The sequence below is a fragment of the Ylistrum balloti genome, unplaced genomic scaffold (assembly GCF_031769215.1).
Source record: "Ylistrum balloti isolate Yb309-2 unplaced genomic scaffold, AGI_CSIRO_Ybal_v1 Utg369640, whole genome shotgun sequence".
NCBI lineage: Eukaryota > Metazoa > Mollusca > Bivalvia > Pectinida > Pectinidae > Ylistrum > Ylistrum balloti.
In genome coordinates, this window is record NW_026781901.1 from 2,606,166 (window position 1) to 2,627,524 (window position 21,359).

Below are 21,359 nucleotides of genomic sequence, written 5' to 3' on the forward strand. Positions count from 1 at the left end.
TTTTGCGTAATTTTGGAGTTATTGCCCTTTGTTATATTTCATACTTTAAATTTGTGTGGAGCATTAAAAAAAAACTATTAGAGGTATCAACATAGAACTTAATAAGTAGATAAATATGAACAAGGAGAAGTGCAGAGCACCAGAACCATCACACTCTTTTCAATATTTTAGCAGTTATTGCCCTTTGTTATTTCTATACATAAATTTTGTAACAATCAGGGAACATAAGGCGTCTCTGTCTACCCTTGTTTCTGTCATTTAACATTGAAAACTATATTCATTGTTTATGGAATGAAATGGGTGTATTATTATAGATTATCTTATTGCAGTTGATCACAATTCTTATTCCCAGATTTAATACATAGAAAGTACAAGTTCATTGTTTTGAAATATAAGCTATATTTTGGTGAAGAAGGACAAATGTGGCAAGCCATTTTAAGACATTGACCATTTATTCTGTTTATCCTGTAACATTGCTTGAAAATCAGATCATTTAACACTTCAGCAGTTTTGTTGTTCAATCTATGTTACCTTACATTCGTGGTTTGCTGAATTGTTTCTTCATGTAGAAATATAGCTCCAATTAACTTCAGTGAGGATTTTATGAATTTTCCTAAATAAACTTGTTCATTACAACATGAAAAATAGTTTATTTCACAACAGTTATTTATATTTTTAAGAATAATGTTTAAGTAAATTTAGAAAGGAATTCTGTCTAATTAATACACGTGCTACCAAATACAGCAAAAATATATGTGGCAGATGCATTCCGACCATGTCAGTGACACTTGCAAGATAAAATGATATTGGTATGGTAGGGAGGGTTGTACAGCCCATTAGTATCTGATGTAGTCATGAATTTATAATGATATGATGATGGTCAGGTTAACATTTGATGATTGTATTTGCTTGGAAATCATTAATGCTGATATTGACATTGTCACTCAGCATGTTTTGTATATAGAGCTTTAGAGGACATTGTTTTAGACATTGTCACTCAGCATGTTTTGTATGTAGAGCTTTAGAGGACATTGTTTTAGACATTGCCACTCAACATGTTTTGTATGTAGAGCTTTAGAGGACATTGTTGTAGACATTGCCACTCAGCATGTTTTGTATGTAGAGCTTTAGAGGACATTGTTGTAGACATTGCCACTCAGCATGTTTTGTATATAGAGCTTTAGAGGACATTGTTGTAGACATTGCCACTCAGCATGTTTTGTATGTAGGGTTCTAGAAAAACTGCTATAGACATTGCCACTCAGCATGTTTTGTATGTAGAGCTTTAGAGGACATTGTAGTAGACATTGCCACTCAACATGTTTTGTATATAGAGCTTTAGAGGACATTGTTGTAGACATTGCCACTCAGCATGTTTTGTATGTAGAGCTTTAGAGGACATTGCTGTAGACATTGCCACTCAGCATGTTTTTTAGGAGGGTTCTAGAAGATACTGCTATAGACATTGCCACTCAGCATGTTTTGTATGTAGAGCTTTAGAGGACATTGCTGTAGACATTGTCACATTGTTGTAGACATTGCCACTCAGCATGTTTTGTATATAGAGCTTTAGAGGACATTGTTTTAGACATTGTCACATTGTTGTAGACATTGCCACTCAGCATGTTTTGTATGTAGAGCTTTAGAGGACATTGTCGTAGACATTGCCACTCAGCATGTTTTGTATGTAGAGCTTTAGAGGACATTGTTGTAGACATTGCCACTCAGCATGTTTTGTATGTAGGGTTCTAGAAGATACTGCTATAGACATTGCCACTCAGCATGTTTTGTATGTAGAGCTTTAGAGGACATTGTCGTAGACATTGCCACTCAACATGTTTTGTATATAGAGCTTTAGAGGACATTGTTGTAGACATTGCCACTCAGCATGTTTTGTATGTAGAGCTTTAGAGGACATTGCTGTAGACATTGCCACTCAGCATGTTTTTTAGGAGGGTTCTAGAAGATACTGCTATAGACATTGCCACTCAGCATGTTTTGTATGTAGAGCTTTAGAGGACATTGCTGTAGACATTGCCACTCAGCATGTTTTTTATGTAGGGTTCTAGAAGATACTGCTATAGACATTGTCACTCAGCATGTTTTGTATGTAGAGCTTTAGAGGACATTGCTGTAGACATTGCCACTCAGCATGTTTTTTAGGAGGGTTCTAGAAGATACTGCTATAGACATTGTCACTCAGCATGTTTTGTATGTAGAGCTTTAGAGGACATTGCTGTAGACATTGCCACTCAGCATGTTTTTTAGGAGGGTTCTAGAAGATACTGCTATAGACATTGCCACTCAGCATGTTTTGTATGTAGAGCTTTAGAGGACATTGCTGCAGACATTGCCACTCAGCATGTTTTGTATGTAGAGCTTTAGAGGACATTGTCGTAGACATTGCCACTCAGCATGTTTTTTAGGAGGGTTCTAGAAGATACTGCTATAGACATTGTCACTCAGCATGTTTTGTATGTAGAGCTTTAGAGGACATTGCTGTAGACATTGTCACTCAGCATGTTTTGTATGTAGAGCTTTAGAGGACATTGTTGTAGACATTGCCACTCAGCATGTTTTGTATGTAGAGCTTTAGAGGACATTGTTGTAGACATTGCCACTCAGCATGTTTTGTATGTAGGGTTCTAGAAGATACTGCTATAGACATTGCCACTCAGCATGTTTTGTATGTAGAGCTTTAGAGGACATTGTTGTAGACATTGTCACTCAGCATGTTTTGTATGTAGAGCTTTAGAGGACATTGTTGTAGACATTGCCACTCAGCATGTTTTGTATGTAGGGTTCTAGAAGATACTGCTATAGACATAGAAAATTGTAAAAAGAACTGTAAATAAAATGTTCCTACTTTGTTAGTAAACCCCTGAGTATATAGATCCCAGTTTTAATGATCCTGACAATGTCTGTGTTGCTGAGTATATAGATCCCAGTTGTACTGATCCTGACAAACAATGTCTGTGTTACTGAGTATATATAGGCCCCAGTTGTACTGATCCTGACAAGCAATGGCTGTGTTGCTGAGTATATATAGGCCCCAGTTGTACTGATCCTGACAATCAATGTCTGTGTTGCTGAGTACATATAGGCCCCAGTTGTACTGATCCTGACAAACAATGTCTGTGTTGCTGAGTATATATAGGTCCCAGTTGTACTGATCCTGACAAACAATGGCTGTGTTGCTGAGTATATATAGGCCCCAGTTGTACTGATCCTGACAAACAATGTCTGTGTTGCTGAGTATATATAGGCCCCAGTTGTACTGATCCTTACAAGCAATGGCTGTGTTGCTGAGTATATATAGGCCCCAGTTTTAATGATCCTGACAAGCAATGTCTGTGTTGCTGAGTATATATAGGCTCCAGTTGTACTGATCCTGACAAACAATGTCTGCGTTGCTGAGTATATATAGGCCCCAGTTGTACTGATCCTTACAAGCAATGGCTGTGTTGCTGAGTATATATAGGCCCCAGTTGTACTGATCCTGACAAGCAATGTCTGTGTTGCTGAGTATATATAGGCCCCAGTTGTACTGATCCTGACAAACAATGTCTGCGTTGCTGAGTATATATAGGCCCCAGTTGTACTGATCCCTACAAGCAATGGCTGTGTTGCTGAGTTTGTAGACTCCTGTTGTTCCTGACAAACAATGGCCATGTTGCTGAGTTTACAGACCCGAGTTGCACTGATCCTAACAAACAATGGCTGTGTTGCTGAGTTTACAGACCCAAGTTGTACTGTTCTAACATGATGGCCATGTTGTGAATGACTGCCTGACATTCATGTCAATAGCAGCTTGGAAGGTTGACAAGTTGGTTTGATATAATCCATAAAATCATAGAATATTGACCTTGTGGGTAGAGAAGGGCAATGGCTTGGTATACTGGTGACTACCAGTGTAAAACTCTCAGTGCCATTATCTCCAGTCTCACACGCTAATAATGCTTCATTTATGTAATAATTGATTCAGTGTCGTATTTGAATTTACACAAGGTCAAAGTCACTTTGTAAATACAATTCTATACAAAAGTACACAGGAGTTAAGGATACAATACACTCATGTTGAGGTATATTATAACTATCCATTCATACACTTCATTAGACTTATGAATAGCCACACCATTGCTACAAATAGTAAGTAATATAGGGATAAATCTATTTTGATATATTGTACTATGTATAACTGTCTAAAAGCATTCTGCAGGTTGACCTAGTTAGAGCAGGTAATAAGCTGTGTGTAATACAGTGGTGGAATGGAACCAGGTACCAGTCATTGTAAGATGGGGAGGAGACACCTACAGTAGGTGTGATGGGGAGGAGACACCTACAGTAGGTGTGATGGGGAGGAGACACCTACAGTAGGTGTGATAGGGAGGAGACATCAATGTAGGTGGATTAGGATGGAGACACAAGCTGTAGGTGGGTTAGGAAGGAGACACCAGCTGTAGGTGGGGTGATGAGGAGACACCAGCTGTAGGTTGGGTGGTGAGGAGACACAAGCTGTAGGTGAGGTGGTGACAAGACACCAGCTATAGGTGGGGTGGTGAGGAGACACAAGTTGTAGGTGTGATGGGAAGGAGACACCAGCTGTGGATGGATTAGGAAGGAGACACAAGCTGTAGGTGGGATGATAGATTACACAGATGTAGGTGGCATGGAGAAGAGCCACTCGCTGTTGGTGGAGTGGTGGAAGAGACTCCAACCATAGGTTGGGTGGGAAGGAGACACAAGCTTTAGGTAGGGTGGGAAGGTTTTGCGATGTTCAGATTTAAGAGACAAGGAAAACACACTATCCTTTGTGAAATGAATATCTTCCAATACATATATGACTTTCTTTAAAGGTTTTACACATTACTTCTTAAATTTCTACACGGCCTTGGGAACTATGAGATGGGCAACTCCTTGTTTGTGAGTTTAAGGAGGTGTTTGATGTTTTTTTTTTTTTTTGTCTGCGAACTTTGGCAGAGATTGCTTCCTTATATCTGGGATCCTGTACATATTGTAGAAAATGCTCTGAGCTCACTGTTCAGAAAGAGCTGGATATGCACAGTCATATCGATAGAAATCTTAAAACCTACTCAAAAACTGTAATTGTATCCGGATACATGTCATTCCTTTTAACACATTCAATAGCTAAGCTGGCAATCCAAACAGATATGTGAAAAGGAGAAATCACAGTAAATGCCATTAAATATTTTCAGATGTAAAACTAGGTTTTCAGAAGAACCTATTCTTTAAGTTTCTGTTATCCTTTAAGAAGAAATTCATTTGCTGATTACTTTAAACTTAATCCTTAGCTATTTCACAAAAAAAGGAGAAAGATTAGATACATGTTGATTTATTGAAAAATATTGATTAACCTTGATACGGAACTGATGATGAATAATGTCGGCCAAGGTCGAACACGCGTCATCTGTAGCACTGCATTGGGTGTTATATTGTTAGGAATCCTGCCTTCTCATTTCACACAGAATACCTGTACAAGAAAAGTAATACAAACATACATATACCTGTTAGAGAAAATCTCATTACATAAGATAACATGGTGACTGGTTGACTGGGCAGTTAGTTGTGTATAAATGTGTTAGCTGTTCTGGTTTATTTACGACAGCATGCAATCTGGAGTCATGACACCTGAGTAACAGCCCTACATCAATAGAGGAATAATCGACAGCCTTGTTAACATATTTGTGTGAAATTAAATTTGTTTGAAAGCTGAACTTATTTCTACTTGATTAAGCATGAAGATTGCACATATTAAATTGATTCAAATTGAAAATGAAAAATATTTAAGTCTTAACATTATAATCTCATAATGAGGCTTTCGTTATTATATTCCTTGATTGTACACAACAATAAATGTATGTGTCTGATCTGAGACTTTAGTAGGGCTAATGGCCAAGCCTGCCGTCTGATCAGAGACATAAGTAGGGCTAATGGCCATGTTTTTTTTAGGCCTGTTGTTGACAACCTTATGTTTGGGTTGTAGGACTAATGGTCAGACTCATCTGCGACCAATTGTTGACAGTTATTATGTTTGGGTGGTTAGACTAATGGCCAGACATGTCTGAGGCCTGTTGACAATCATAGGACTAATGGCCAGACATGTCTGAGGCCTGTTGTTGACAATCATATGTTATGGCAGTACGTCTAATGGCCAGACTTGTCTGAGGCCTGTTGTTGACAATCATATGTTTTGGTAGTAGGATTAATGACCAGACTTGTCTGAGGCCTGTTGTTGACAATCATAGGACTAATGGCCAGACTTGTCTGAGGCCTGTTGTTGACAATCATAGGATTAATGACCAGACTTGTCTGTGTCCTGTTGTTGACAATCATATGTTATGGTAGTACGACTAATGACCAGACTTGTCTGAGGCCTGTTGTTGACAATCATAGGATTAATGACCAGACTTGTCTGTGTCCTGTTGTTGACAATCATAGGACTAATGGCCAGACTTGTCTGTGTCCTGTTGTTGACAATCATATGTTCGGGTTGTAAAACTAATGGCCAGACTTGTCTGTGTCCTGTTGTTGACAATCATATGTTATGGTAGTACGACTAATGACCAGACTTGTCTGAGGCCTGTTGTTGACAATCATAGGACTAATGGCCAGACTTGTCTGAGGCCTGTTGTTGACAATCATAGGACTAATGGCCAGACTTGTCTGAGGCCTGTTGTTGACAATCATAGGACTAATGGCCAGACTTGTCTGAGGCCTGTTGTTGACAATCATATGTTATGGTAGTACGACTAATGACCAGACTTGTCTGAGGCCTGTTGTTGACAATCATATGTTATGGTAGTAGGACTAATGGCCAGACTTGTCTGTGTCCTGTTGTTGACAATCATAGGACTAATGGCCAGACTTGTCTGTGTCCTGTTGTTGACAATCATAGGATGAATGGCAAGGATAACTGAGACTTGTTATTCTAATATAGATTTAGATGTAATAAAAGAAATGATAAACAATAGATTTGAGTGCTTGTGATAAAAAAATTTATGAAAAATTGACTACGTCTTACTGAAAGAGATCATTATTGAATATTATGAATTTCCATGGTAACCGACCTTCAAACTGATTACAGTACCATATTGTAGAGATATTATTCTTACAAATGCACATGTCACCCACAAAATACATCATGAAATATTGATAAGTGTGGGCTTCATATTTTTATGTATATTTCTATGGAAATTTGTTTCACAAGAAATCATTCTTCAAACTAATCATTTCCATAGCAACCATCCTTGAAGTCTTTTGTCTCTCTGTTTTGACAGCTAATGCTTAAAGGTAAAAAAATAGTAAGTAGAGGTTTGGTGTAACTATTTCACTTGGTAGCCGGTAAAGGTAGAACTACAGCCAGTTTTACAGAGGCAAAAGGTGCTTGTATTGATAGTTGAATGGCATTGTAATGCAGAAGATCTCAAATAATTAGTTAGGATCAGTTTTATTAATCAGGAAAGAGTTGAAAGGTGCTGTAAGGCAGAAGATCTGAAATAGTTGGATATCATCAGAGTTTTAGGAAGCAAGAGACCACTAAATTGGATTGTAAGGCTGAAGATCTCAAATTATAAGCTATGGAGCATCAAAGTTTTAGGGATCAGCCTTCAACAAGTTTCATAAATTTCTGACTTAACTAAGACGAGGTTCAAGTTTCATAAATTTCTGACTTAACTAAGACGAGGTTCAAGTTTCATAAATTTCTGACTTAACTAAGACGAGGTTCAAGTTTCATAAATTTCTGACTTAACTAAGACGAGGTTCAAGTTTCATAAATTTCTGACTTCATAAATTTCTGACTTAACTAAGACGAGGTTCGAGTTTCATAAATTTCTGACTTAACTAAGACGAGGTTCGAGTTTCATAAATTTCTGACTTAACTAAGACGAGGTTCAAGTTTCATAAATTTCTGACTTAACTAAGACGAGGTTCGAGTTTCATAAATTTCTGACTTAACTAAGACGAGGTTCAAGTTTCATAAATTTCTGACTTAACTAAGACGAGGTTCAAGTTTCATAAATTTCTGACTTAACTAAGACGAGGTTCGAGTTTCATAAATTTCTGACTTAACTAAGACGAGGTTCAAGTTTCATAAATTTCTGACTTAACTAAGACGAGGTTCAAGTTTCATAAATTTCTGACTTAACTAAGACGAGGTTCGAGTTTCATAAATTTCTGACTTAACTAAGACGAGGTTCAAGTTTCATAAATTTCTGACTTAACTAAGACGAGGTTCAAGTTTCATAAATTTCTGACTTAACTAAGACGAGGTTCGAGTTTCATAAATTTCTGACTTAACTAAGACGAGGTTCAAGTTTCATAAATTTCTGACTTAACTAAGACGAGGTTCAAGTTTCATAAATTTCTGACTTAACTAAGACGAGGTTCGAGTTTCATAAATTTCTGACTTAACTAAGACGAGGTTCAAGTTTCATAAATTTCTGACTTAACTAAGACGAGGTTCAAGTTTCATAAATTTCTGACTTAACTAAGACGAGGTTCGAGTTTCATAAATTTCTGACTTAACTAAGACGAGGTTCAAGTTTCATAAATTTCTGACTTAACTAAGACGAGGTTCAAGTTTCATAAATTTCTGACTTAACTAAGACGAGGTTCGAGTTTCATAAATTTCTGACTTAACTAAGACGAGGTTCGAGTTTCATAAATTTCTGACTTAACTAAGACGAGGTTCAAGTTTCATAAATTTCTGACTTAACTAAGACGAGGTTCAAGTTTCATAAATTTCTGACTTAACTAAGACGAGGTTCCATTATATACTTCTAAATCAAATCATGTACAATTTTACATTTTGTGAATATTGAAAGTAACAAAAAGAAAACTACACAGTTGAAGTTAAAGGGACTGCCAAAATACTACTAAGTTTGTTTGCCCTCTTTGATAATTTAGATTTGTAACCATCATGACTAAATTGTCTAGCCAGACAGTTTGTGACTCCCCTTGTTATTTCATTTAAATGTGAAGGAATCAATTATTTTTCTTTAAACTATGGCATGAATTGTTAATAAGCAGTATCCAATTGGGTTATTATGTCCCCTTTATGTTCATGGGGGTTTGGACATATGCATATTGTGTTACCTTCAGATCAGTTCCTTGCCTCCCATTCTGATCTGTTTGTCTTAAAAACCAGTTTCAACAGATCTAGTCAATGCTTTCGCCCATAGTATCATAACATCGTGTTCTACACCTTTTCACATTAAGGTTGTCATCACCATAGTATCATAACATCGTGTTCTACACCTTTTCACATTAAGGTTGTCATCAGCCAAGGCTAAAGGGTCACAGGTCACATCTGATAACTTTCCCAAACTCACCATACAATGATAACAATACGAGAATGGGAGCATGGGTATTCACATCTTACAGATATTTTCTGGTTATGAAGAAATTAGTTTAAGTGTTGAAAAAAATAATCATCAAAACTTAGAAAATTGAATTTTAACTTAAAATGTTGCAGTAGATGATATTAACTAAGGTTTTGTTTTTTAATTGAGATTAAAATTAGTAAACAGCTTTGAATTTTGTTTTTTGTAGGTGACATTTACAAAGCGCAAGTTTGGCCTGATGAAGAAAGCCTATGAGTTGAGTGTGTTGTGTGATTGTGAAATTGCTCTCATCATATTCAACAGTGCCAACAAGTTGTTTCAGTATGCAAGTACTGACATGGACAAAGTTCTCCTCAAGTACACCGAGTACAACGAACCACACGAAAGTCGCACAAACAAGGATATCATTGAGGTAAGGTTGAGTGTGTTTCATTTTTAAACTTTTAACATTACCCATGTCTTCTTTCTAGTCCTTTCCATGTAGAATATAACCCCAGTTCTCTTGATGAAAGGTGAGTTTGTTTATCCAATATGCTGCCAGACTTCCAGTTAATATGTTTATATTTGACTCGGGGGGGGGGGGGGGGGGGGGGGGGGGGGGGGGGGGGGGGGGGGGGGGGGGGGGTCTGTACCTGAATCAAACAAGAGAAAAACTTATAAAACAGGTAATGTCATTGCTATTTGCTGTTTTTTTCGAAGATGAAATAAATCACTCAAATAAGAAAGCTTCAAGGTCTGTGATGTAGAAAATGAAGTGCCATCTGATAGATTGTCTGTCACCTACTTGTATGACTCTCCCCCTAGGTCTAATATTCCATGTACAGAGGAAGGGTCGCCCGTTGGGAGGGTTTTCTTACACTATGTCTTCCTGATTGTAAGCACCATATTAGGCTAATTAGGGGGAGACACATGTGACTGTGAAATTTAGGCATTCTTTATAAAGCATGATTAGGGCTTACTTTTACATGTTAGTTAATGATCAGTGTTTTTGGCATTTACTTCTGTAATTTTAACTAGGATCAGGGCTTGCTGCAATTGTAAAAATTATTACTGTATTCACTATGATTAGCACCCACAGTGCCTAAAAAATATTTACAAACAGATGCTTATAAGCGCTTTTAGCTTGCCTCTCAAAGAGACAGGGAGCTAATGTTGTCAACCTAACATTGACATCAGTGTTAGTTTCTAAATGGAAATGTCTCTGTGCAAGTGTTGAAAGGCATCAGTAAACTCCTTTATAAGTGTAGGAGGGTACTGATATTTGGTTTGAGGGTTACTGTGGGGGTTATCTGTTACTTTCTTATGTCAGAATAATTCTTTGGAAACAAGTCCTTTTTATTTTTATTTTTTTTTTTTAATTTTTGGACTTCAACTTTTTGTGTCAAGTCTAATCTTTTCAAACCAACTGGTGCCAGTGTTGAAAGATGTCGTTTCCTGTTCATCTATTGGTATATTTGGGATATAGATTTTAGTAGTTGAAACCACAGCATAATGCTAATTTAAGTTTTTAATGATCAACAATGTAATGAGAGCTTTTTTACCATTGACAATAACCTTGTTTTAAAGGGAATAAGTACAAAACTTCCATATTCCTAGTAAAATTTTTACAACACGTAACGATTATTTCGGTTATTCCCCCCTGAAACCAGCCATTTAGTATCTTTGAATGATACAGGTTTTATTTCAAAATATAATATATTTCTTTATGCTAAATTTCATGTTACAGCATGATAAATGTCATCATGTTTTATTTTTTCACTTTGAAATGGTCTGAAAGACCTTTGATGTTGACATTTATTTCAAAACAAGTAGTGGGAAAAAAAATATTGCCCATTAATATTTGCTGTAAAACATCCTCATAAAATCGGTGTTACTTTAATTGAAAAAACAACGATAGTCATATATTTATGTTAGTGTTCCTACTGGAAACGTGGTAGAGGAATTGTGGGTAGTGATTTCCTGCACTTACACATTATATTTAGAAAACAAAAATATTTTTATATACATGTATCAATGATGTGGTAATCTTGGCTGCCAGTGAAGAAAAAATATTGGAGATTTTTGCTAGCATTGATCTGGTGTTTTTGTTATATTGATGTATTCATGATCAGGGCTTAATTATTGTTCTGATATTACAGTCATTACTTGCTGTAATATTGGTTATGGTAATGTCTTCTTGCTGTAATTTTGATCCTAATGAGGGCTTATTGCTGTAATATTGAGTATAGTAATGTCTTCTTGATGTAATTTTGATCCAAATGAGGGCTTATTGCTGTAATATTGAGTATAGTAATGTCTTTTTGCTATAATTTTGATCCTAATGAGGGCTTATTGCTGTAATATTGGGAATGGTCATAACTTTTTGCTGTAATTTTGATCCTAATGAGAGCTTATGGCTGTAATATTGAGTATAGTAATGTCTTCTTGATGTAATTTTGATCCAAATGAGGGCTTATTGCTGTAATATTGGGAATGGTCATAACTTTTTGCTGTAATTTTGATCCTAATGAGAGCTTATGGCTGTAATATTGAGTATAGTAATGTCTTCATGCTCTAATTCTGATTCTAATGAGGGCTTATTGCTGTAATATTGGGAATGGTCATAACTTTTTGCTGTAATTTCTGTGTACTGATCAGGGAATATTGCTGTAATTGTTACTGTAAGAAAAACCACAATAAAGGTTGCAGTTAGCTATTGAATTTCACTTTGGTAATTTCGTTGTCCATTCTTAATTGTAACTTTTTTTATGTTCAGGTGTGTTTTGAAGTCAAATATGTGTACATGTAATTAACAACCTGGAGTAATTATCAAGTATATGAGTGCTTGTCATACGATAAACTTATTGCTAAAATCATGTGTTAAGAGGTAGGGAGGCGATGGGATGGTCCATGTGAAGGAATTATACAAACTTAGTAGTACTTTGGAAGTTAAAAGTCAAAATAGTCATACAATATCAACCATTAACTAAATATGAAAATCTTGCTGTCATTTCAAGGTTATTTTAGAAATGTCTAAGTACAAGTAGAAGCCAGCCTGTTGATGATGAATTATCTGGGAGTGGCAGACTATGGTTTCAAGCAAAAAACGTATTGCATTTGAAAGCCATGAGATGATGTGTTCGGAAATGCCATCTATACTCATTAAGGAGTCCTAATTGACACAAGGGCTATCTGACAAATCAATTTTGGAAGGTACAGAACTGGCTGTAATTTTAAGCACACATGTAGTCAGTAATTATCCAATGTTCTGCCTATCTCCTCTCCACTTTGGTGCCTGCTGATCCTCCTGCTTCTGACCTCAAGCTCCTATCAGGGCTTATCTTCTGGCCCAGTAAACTCATTTAGGCAATTCAAATCTAGTTTTTCACTGTTTGTGGTATGTTTAGATTCCTACATATCTAACCAGGATCAGTAATATTAAGAGGAAAGGAACTTCATACAGGAAGGCAAGGATAGAAAGGAACTGGAGATATCCTAGATATCGCTAATATCTTTTTCTTTCGTGTCATCACCAAGGTTGAGTTTAAACCTAAAAGTGATCTTCATTTAAAAGTCGTTTAGCCTGAGGTTAATCAACAATTATTGATTTTAAGTAAAGATGAATAAAAACATTTCCTCTGGTGTCCCGTTCAACAAGGTCATTGTCCTATAGTAATCAAGTGAAGGTCATTGTCCATTTCTTTAATGTAATTATAGTGTCAAAAATGTGAATTTTATTTCCATTGTGAGTATCTGGTTGTTTGAAGATAATGGTCATTGGCACTTATTTGCTGTTAGTTTTTTAAACACTGACACACTGAAGTCATTGTCCTGTTCAAGTGTTTGATGTTAGCTTTAACAAGGTGAAGGTCAATGTTTTTATAATGTGAAGGTCATTGTCTTGCAGTCTGTTGTATAGTTGTAGCATGAAAGTTGTTCTTCCTTATCTCGATGTTGGTTTTTACATGATGAAGGTCATTTGTGTTTAGAATTTCTTGGCCTTGGAGACAATAATAATGAAAAGACAATGGATAATATTCTGTCTTCACCTAACTATTCTAAGCAGTTATTTTTGACATAAGCTGATAACTGGTAATTCACTCTGGAGAGACAAACAGTTCAACCATAAAATGTTAAACTTGAGATGTCTGAAGCCGATATCTTCCTCTGTAATCGCCTAGGGAATATTATGACCGGAAAATGCATGTTGAGGTGTATCTTGTGGAGATACTGACTCCATTATCCCAATGGAACCAGTCACTGCAACACTGTCAGGAGACAACCTGTCAGGGGCAGACTGGAAAAGAGACTTACAATTATAGAGGTGTGAAGACAACTAACCACAATGTCAGCTGAAATTTGTGATGTTCTACATTTTAAAGTTGTCAATTAATTTATATGGTTATCGTGTGGAGTTGATTGGAGCAAGAAATGGAAATAAATGCATGGTTCCAACACAGCTTGTAGGAACAGTCATCAATTTTCATTGGAGTTTTATGAAACATAGTCTATTGGATATTACATAATTGATAATGCCAGCATCTCTAGGTTGTAGTGTTGAGATGTCTAGCATTTAGGGGAGGTGGTGGTAGTGGTGGGATGTAAACATTGTATAAATGTAAAGTATTGTCAACTTGGTCAATGTGGATATCTTGTGTGTATAATTAATTGAAGGCACCAGATTACTTCGGTATAGAAAACAGAAGGTATCTTGTTGTTTTATAGGCAGGGGAACAAAATCCAACACAAATCAGTAAGGCATGTCAACTAGGCGAGCTGCCAACTAACCACCTAAGGCTACCAGCTGTATAGAACTACCATAATTTACTCAAAAATCATCTGATTGCTCTTACCGTAATACTCCTAAACATTTACCATGTCAGGTTACCTATCATACAGAACTATTATAATGAATATAAAGTCATCAGTCTGGTCTAAGAATTATTGTAATGTACACTAAATCATTGTTCTACCATAATACTAACTACTAACTACCTTAGTTGTTTACTAGGCATAAATAACTATGTATGGAATTATTGTAATTCAGTCTCTTCTGTAATTCTACCGTAATACTCTTAAAGTAACCAGCTCAAGCTAACAACTGCAGAAATACTACAGTACCATAGTACTTCTAAACATCAACCCTTTCTCACACTATAGGAACTTTGGTAATTGCTCCCAGATAATGGCCATACATGTTTATTTTAAGTCTGCCTTAAAATTCCAAAGCCTGGCAATGCATTCTAGCCTTGATAATCAAACCACTACCTTTCGAAAATCTTAACCAGAATTAAAGTAAAGGTATAGTTGCTGAATTTAAGGACTGCATGAAAACCAATTAATTATGAAAGATCCATTGCATTCTTATGATGAAAGGTGTTAGAACAGGGGATCAGATCAGATAATGTTCAGACAACACTTGGTTTTGTAAACCTTTATAACAGAAAATAAATCAAACATCATTTTAAAAGTTTGCTTTATTATGTTTTAATGGAAGGTCAGAATGATGGGATATAAAATATGTGATAGTGAACACAAACATTCAACACATAACAATTTGGATAAAAAAAAATATGAAAAAAGTGTATTGAGAGCATCAGTAGAAGAAGTGTATGTATGACTCACTAACTATCAGGTGAAGAGGGCTTCCACTCTCTGGTGGGAACACACTCTCTGCAGGACCCTCCCTCACCTGGAGTGGGCTGTATACAACCAGAGTCAGGTGGCACTGATATTGAATTGGAGTGGCCAGTATACCTTGTTTCTGTACCAAAGTCATGCCTCCATCCAAACACAACCGATGAGGTCGCAACCAGTAATGTAATTTAGGCTTCAAACAGGGTTTTGTCAATGTTTGAGCAACTCTTGTACAAATACCACATTTCAAGTCACAAGCAATGGTAACATGGTTTGAATCTTATTAGTTATTTTATGAATAGAATAGTTGAAGGGTAGCACCAAATCTATACTACTATACAGTCATTTAAGTATCCAGTGTATATCTTTTTATTAGTAAACTAACAATGCTTTTGGAAGGTTAGATCCTGTGAGCTAGCAAGTTATCGACAGGAACCCCATTCAGGAAGATGTTTTTAAAAGGAGTGGGATATGATAATTTTTTTAATTTATGTTGTCAAACTGTCCTCATTAAGCTTCTTCTGATAGATTTACTGCACTGTATACACAACAAATATAATTACTTCCAAATGATTTATTCAATATCCTGAAACAAAATTATCTTCTGTGAAATATGGTTTTCAAAGAACAAGTAGTCTTATGTTGGCCATTTTGTAATGTATTCCAGACATGGACATTATAAAGGTAGCAGAAATGTAAATTGGATAAATGTTGTATATTTATTGAGTTATTTATTTGGACCAGTGTTGGCTGATTTCAAACACTCTATATTAACCATAATGTAGTCATTGTATAAGTTGTGGGAGTATTGTGTGATGTTTTTGTTAAATGCCAGTGGAACATTACACAAGGTATTCAACTCACCTGGTTAAAACAGAGGTGTAATGATATGACAAGGCAGTCTGGTACAAGTAGCCCAGTGTTTGTATACAATCCTACCCATTATGACAGAATGATTTACTCAATATGCAATAAAGAAAATTTGGAAACTGGGACGACAGAAATAACTGGCATCTTAATATAGCTTGGAAGAGAAGCTATATATAAGTTTACCTCAGCGTTACCAGCTACAGACAGATCCGGTATACTGAGATAGTTGCCAAGATAGGCCAAGCTCGAGACCTAAAACAGGCACTAGAGTTCTGAGCAACATCTATTTTTACACCCAAGAGTTTCGGATGTCTAAAATAGCTTCCCTGTGACTCAAACATTAGTGGAAGGTGGACTATCTAGTGCATGTGTGTGTTTGTTTTTGCTGCACCATTACCTGCATGTTTTGTAGGAGTTTCATGCCAAATAGCCATCAGTCCTTGTACCTGCCCATTAACACCTGTCATGTGTCTTGTTGATTTACCTGAACCTACAGTAAGCAGGTGTGCCTGCCTCCTAAATGAGGTGCTGATTGCCACTACTTTCACAGTTAACATGCAATTAATTAGCAGACATTACATAATATTTGTGGAGATTCTACATTTATAAAAATATCAGTAAATTGTTGACAACCATGAACCTGCACCCTTTTTTTAGATTCAGTGTATACTTATGTTAGGTTTGACACAGATTTATAATACATAGGTCCAACTATGACAATGTTTTATTCATACAACTTACTTTAAACTTTGCTGTAATACATGAATTGTAGTTAATACTTTTCCAACCAGTTGTCATCAGTTTAGACTTACAAGCCCTTTTTCTTTATTTCATTCTTGTTTTGTTTGCAGAGCTTAGTTTCCAAGGTCTGCCCCAAAGATTTTTGTTCTAAAAATTAGGTGTTGTAAAGATAGCTTTATTTAAGGAAACACAAATACCCTTCTGGATGGTTTAGCATTCTAATTCTGATACATATTTATGGTATACAGATCATTATATATGCATCCAGGCCCTTTTGACAATATCTTGTGGAGTAACCCTATTTATCCCACATTCACATTAAACAATGGTACAGAATCCTTCATCTTCTATGATTTTGATCCTTTTGATAAATAAACATGTAGACATATCGCTTTGGTGTCATGTTATATAAGCATGACAGTCTGTGTCTTCAACTGTATGATCGTCACTCTCATCGCATCACTGAAAAACCTGTTTTTGTAAGATAAGTATTACAGCAGTAGTGTGGAGTTAATAAAGCCTTTAAAAAATTACCATGACTTGACAGAACTAACAAATATTACTCAGATCCCAAACTTGCTACTTAGATTTAAAACCTAGGAATTATCCCCAAGGACACCCGATGGCTTATGTCCTAGTCCATGATTATACTGACCCTCTCCAGACCAATCTTGCCAATATTTGTTAATTACTAGCACTAAAGTTTCTCCTCTCTGGAGTGGTAAAACATTACTTCTAACCAATCAGGCAGGGTGGCTAGGACAGTCTAAATGCGAAAATCCTTTTGTTGTTTAGGAAATGTAGAATTCGTAGATAAAAGCCTGCTCAATTACAAGTGATAGATATCCTGAATTTTTCCATGTGTGTATTTGTTGCATTAGCCTTAATGCAGTACCCATTGTTTTTACTAAAAAGTAGATGTGTGTACTTGGGCAGAAACACCGGTAGAAATTACAATACTTAATTTCTTCATCACCGCAGCAATTAAGTTTGTAGCTTTAACTCACAAAAACATTATCTTCACACCGTCCTGAAATTATCCCTCTCCAGGAAGGCATTCTGACGGATAACATATTGCCACGCAGAAGTCCAATGCTAAAGACTTGTCAATGTGAGTTATGTCCCCTGGATGGGGACATAGATGGTGCTAATTAATGTGACCTTTGACAGAGCATTCTCTGGCGACTATGTGGCTGATGCTCTGTGCTGCCGTGATCTATCGCCGCTCAGAACCTGTCTCCCCGTTAATGTATTTTTGCATTAGGTTCACTATTGCACAAGCTTTGGTGCTGGGTGATTCCACCTGACTGGTTTCAGAATGACTTAACGATTAAAATGAGGCATGGTTTCGTGAGCCTTGGCAGAAATCTATTTATCAATTTCATGGAACTTGTCCACAAGAATTGTCACACCTGTAATTTGTAATTTTGTTTCCTGTCTAAAACCAGTAAATTTTCAAGAGTATTCAGAATAGAATGATACATTATAGAGAGATGTCTTAAATTGATAGCAGACATTCAGATGCTGTGGTAAACCACAACAATCTTTAGGGTTTCAGTACTGCATTTCACAGTCATGTTCAATGGATAAGTTTACTTTGAGGAAGTGACTGATATTTACCACAAAATTACATTAATTCTTTGGAATACAAATTGATATACTATGTCAAGGACTTGTTTTACACTGAATTCATTCTATCATGAAAAGATGTAAAATTGCTACTAAATGTTAAATACACCATTTGTTGGCAATTTTGAAACTGGACAAGAATATCTGCGCATTTCTGAAACTGATCTTAATATCAAATATTTTTTTGACATGCATGTTACAATGGCATGTTCATTAGAATGTCTGATATAACACCTGTTGTGGTGGGTAACTTTAATGCACCACAGTATGATATATGATACCTGCCTTTAACGAAACTCAAATCATGAACCTGAAGGTACAGGTAGACGATGAAGTAATAAAATATGATAGTCACATTTGTATGCAGGTGTCGTATTAGCCGTCATTCTAGGAATAACAGACATCTTGTTTGTTTATTATATGGAGATATAAAACTGGAATTTATGGTGTTAATATGCATATGATCAACACTCATAAGTCACTAGACTGCGTGTGACAATTAGAAAGCCACCGTTTACTCATTAGCAAGTGTGTTATCGTGATGGATATATTTACCTGACAAATTATACAGTAATTAGTGAATACAAATGGAGAAAAATTAGTCCTGATTAAGTAATGATAACGGAACAGCACCTTGTCATATTTGAGGGAGGAGAGCTCCAGGTCACACCTGTCTATAAATTCTCAGAATTTTGTTATGACTGCGGTGAGTTATAGAGACATTTTCTACGCTGCCATGCAAGAAAGTAGATAGCTGATCAAGTCATTCATTATCATAATGGATGTTATCCTTATAATCAAGTGGGAGATGGCATTGTAAATATGAAATTAAAACATTACTCAACACAATTTAATTCAGGGTCTATTAGTGTATCTGCAGGACTATAATTGAGTGCTACCTATGTTTGATGATACAACTATATATCATACATATATAGGATTTCACATGAACTTCCGTTTGAGATGTGAATCTATGAAAATGTGTTTAAAGAATCTTCCATTCAAGCAACCCCTTGGCATGTTATAATGAAAATTTGTGACTCTTTTCATAAATCACATATATAAATGCAAACAGTTTTAAGATCCTTTCTAACACACGATCAATTTAACAAGCAAATGTAGTAGAAAATGGACATTTCTGCATCAAAATGGAAGTCTTGTCTGCACTATATCTATGGTCACCATTGTTACTTCACAATGACATCTGTAAAAGTGTGGCATCAATTGATTATCTTCAAGTGATGTCACAATAAGCCATATTATACATGTGTAATACACCAAATTATTACATGGGTATTTTCACTGAATAACAAGGCAGCCATGTAATAAATCACTATATGTTTTGATTGAGATACAATTAGAATAAGATACGTCACTCTTCTGTGATTAAGATAGGTTGGAAGTTAGTCATGTAGATGAATTATTGACCATGGTAATAGTCACTAGATGCTTACTCACAGAAATTGCAAACCTTCTATGTTCCAGTCATTAAACAAGAAGGACCACAAGGGATGCGACAGCCCAGACCCAGATACTGACCCCTACAGCCACCCACTGACCCCAGAGGAGAAATACAGCCGCATGAATGAGGAGTATCAGAGAGCCATGCACCAGAACTCAATGAGGGTAGATACACAGTACAGCTCAAAATGTTCACGTACACTGTACAGCTCAAAATGTTCACATACACTGTACAACTCAAAATGTTCACATACACTGTACAGTTCATAAAGTTCACATATAAGTACAACTCAAAATGTTCACATACACAGTACAACTCAAAATGTTCATGTACACTGTACAACTTAAAAAGTTCATGTTCACAGTACAAGTTTAAACATGCAGATACAAAGCTCTCCTCCATGGTTTACAGCACAGCTCCATGAGTGTAGGTACACAGCAACAACTCCATGAGTCAATGAGTTTAGGTTCACATATGCAACTCCATGAGTTAAGGAGTATAAGGTTTACAGCACAATTCAATGAGTCATTGAGTGTAGGTACACAGCAGCAATTCCACGAGTCAAAGAGTGTAGGGTTTACGGCACAATTCAATGAGTGTAGGGTCACAATATAATTTAATGAAATAACTACACACCACAGTACATTTGGGATAGGTGGACAGCACAACTTCATTAGGATATACAGCACAATTCTTTGGAGATAGGTACGCAACAATATACTCAATGAGTAGAGGAACACAGCATAAATCAGTGGTGCAAGTTCACAGCACAACTCAATTGGGAAAGGTTAATAGCTTAACTCAATTGGAGTGTAGGCACGAAGCACAACTCCATAGGGATAGGTACACAATGCAACTCAATGTACACAGGACAACTCAGTGAGTGTAGATACACAGCACAACTCAATTGGGAAAGGTTAATAGCTTACCTCAATTGGAGTGTAGGCACGAAGCACAACTCCATGGGGATAGGTACACAATGCAACTCAATGTGCATAAGTACACAGCACAACTCGGTGGGTGTAGATACACAGCATAACTCATTAGGGACAAGTACACTACAGAACTATGAGGATAGGTATACAACACAACTGATACTACACTTAAGTCAAACACATTCTTTGAAAATTTTGATTATGGTGTTCTAATTTGATGTAGGGTTCCATAAGTTTGGCTGTGAAAATGATTAGCTTTGCTAGTGGCTCTATTCATCTTTATATTCATGTTTATAACATGTCACCTCTATACTACATTGTAGTTTGATCCAGATGCCAAGGGTTTAACCCTTGGTAGGAGCACAGCTACTAAGCAAAGACAACTGTGGTCTGACAAGTAATGTGTAATGAGTGATTAGGGTTATTGAAACCAGGTGAATTTTAATAGGCCATAGAACAAAGTCACTGTACAAATTCAGGTAAATATTGTTTAAACTGGTGAAGGTCAATATTTGTAGGAGTGTTTTTTGGGTGATCTTGCCCGTGGTTGGACATCGGCATAACTTAGGTGTAGAGTGTCTTGTAAGGGTTGAAAATCTTTTGTTAGCCTGAGAAAGGAACACAGAGGCCATGAGAGTCCTGTACACATTCTTGGTAAATATTGGCTCAGAGGTGTTCATGGTGTTTACCTGTGACAAGCTGAAGGGGACAAGTTATTTATCTAGGACAATTAGGGGCCAA

The 21,359-nt window shown here is 36.4% G+C and overlaps 1 protein-coding gene across 1 annotated transcript in view; it reads left to right on the forward strand.

Moving 5' to 3' along the window:
• Nucleotides 1-21,359, forward strand: part of LOC132553659 (myocyte-specific enhancer factor 2C-like) — an 85,122-nt gene that overhangs the window by 51,861 nt on the left and 11,902 nt on the right. Inside the window, exons 3-4 of the mRNA XM_060217922.1 lie at nt 9,574-9,777; nt 19,707-19,847. Of these exons, the coding sequence (XP_060073905.1) occupies nt 9,574-9,777; nt 19,707-19,847 (345 nt within the window). The remainder of the gene's footprint in view (nt 1-9,573; nt 9,778-19,706; nt 19,848-21,359) is intronic.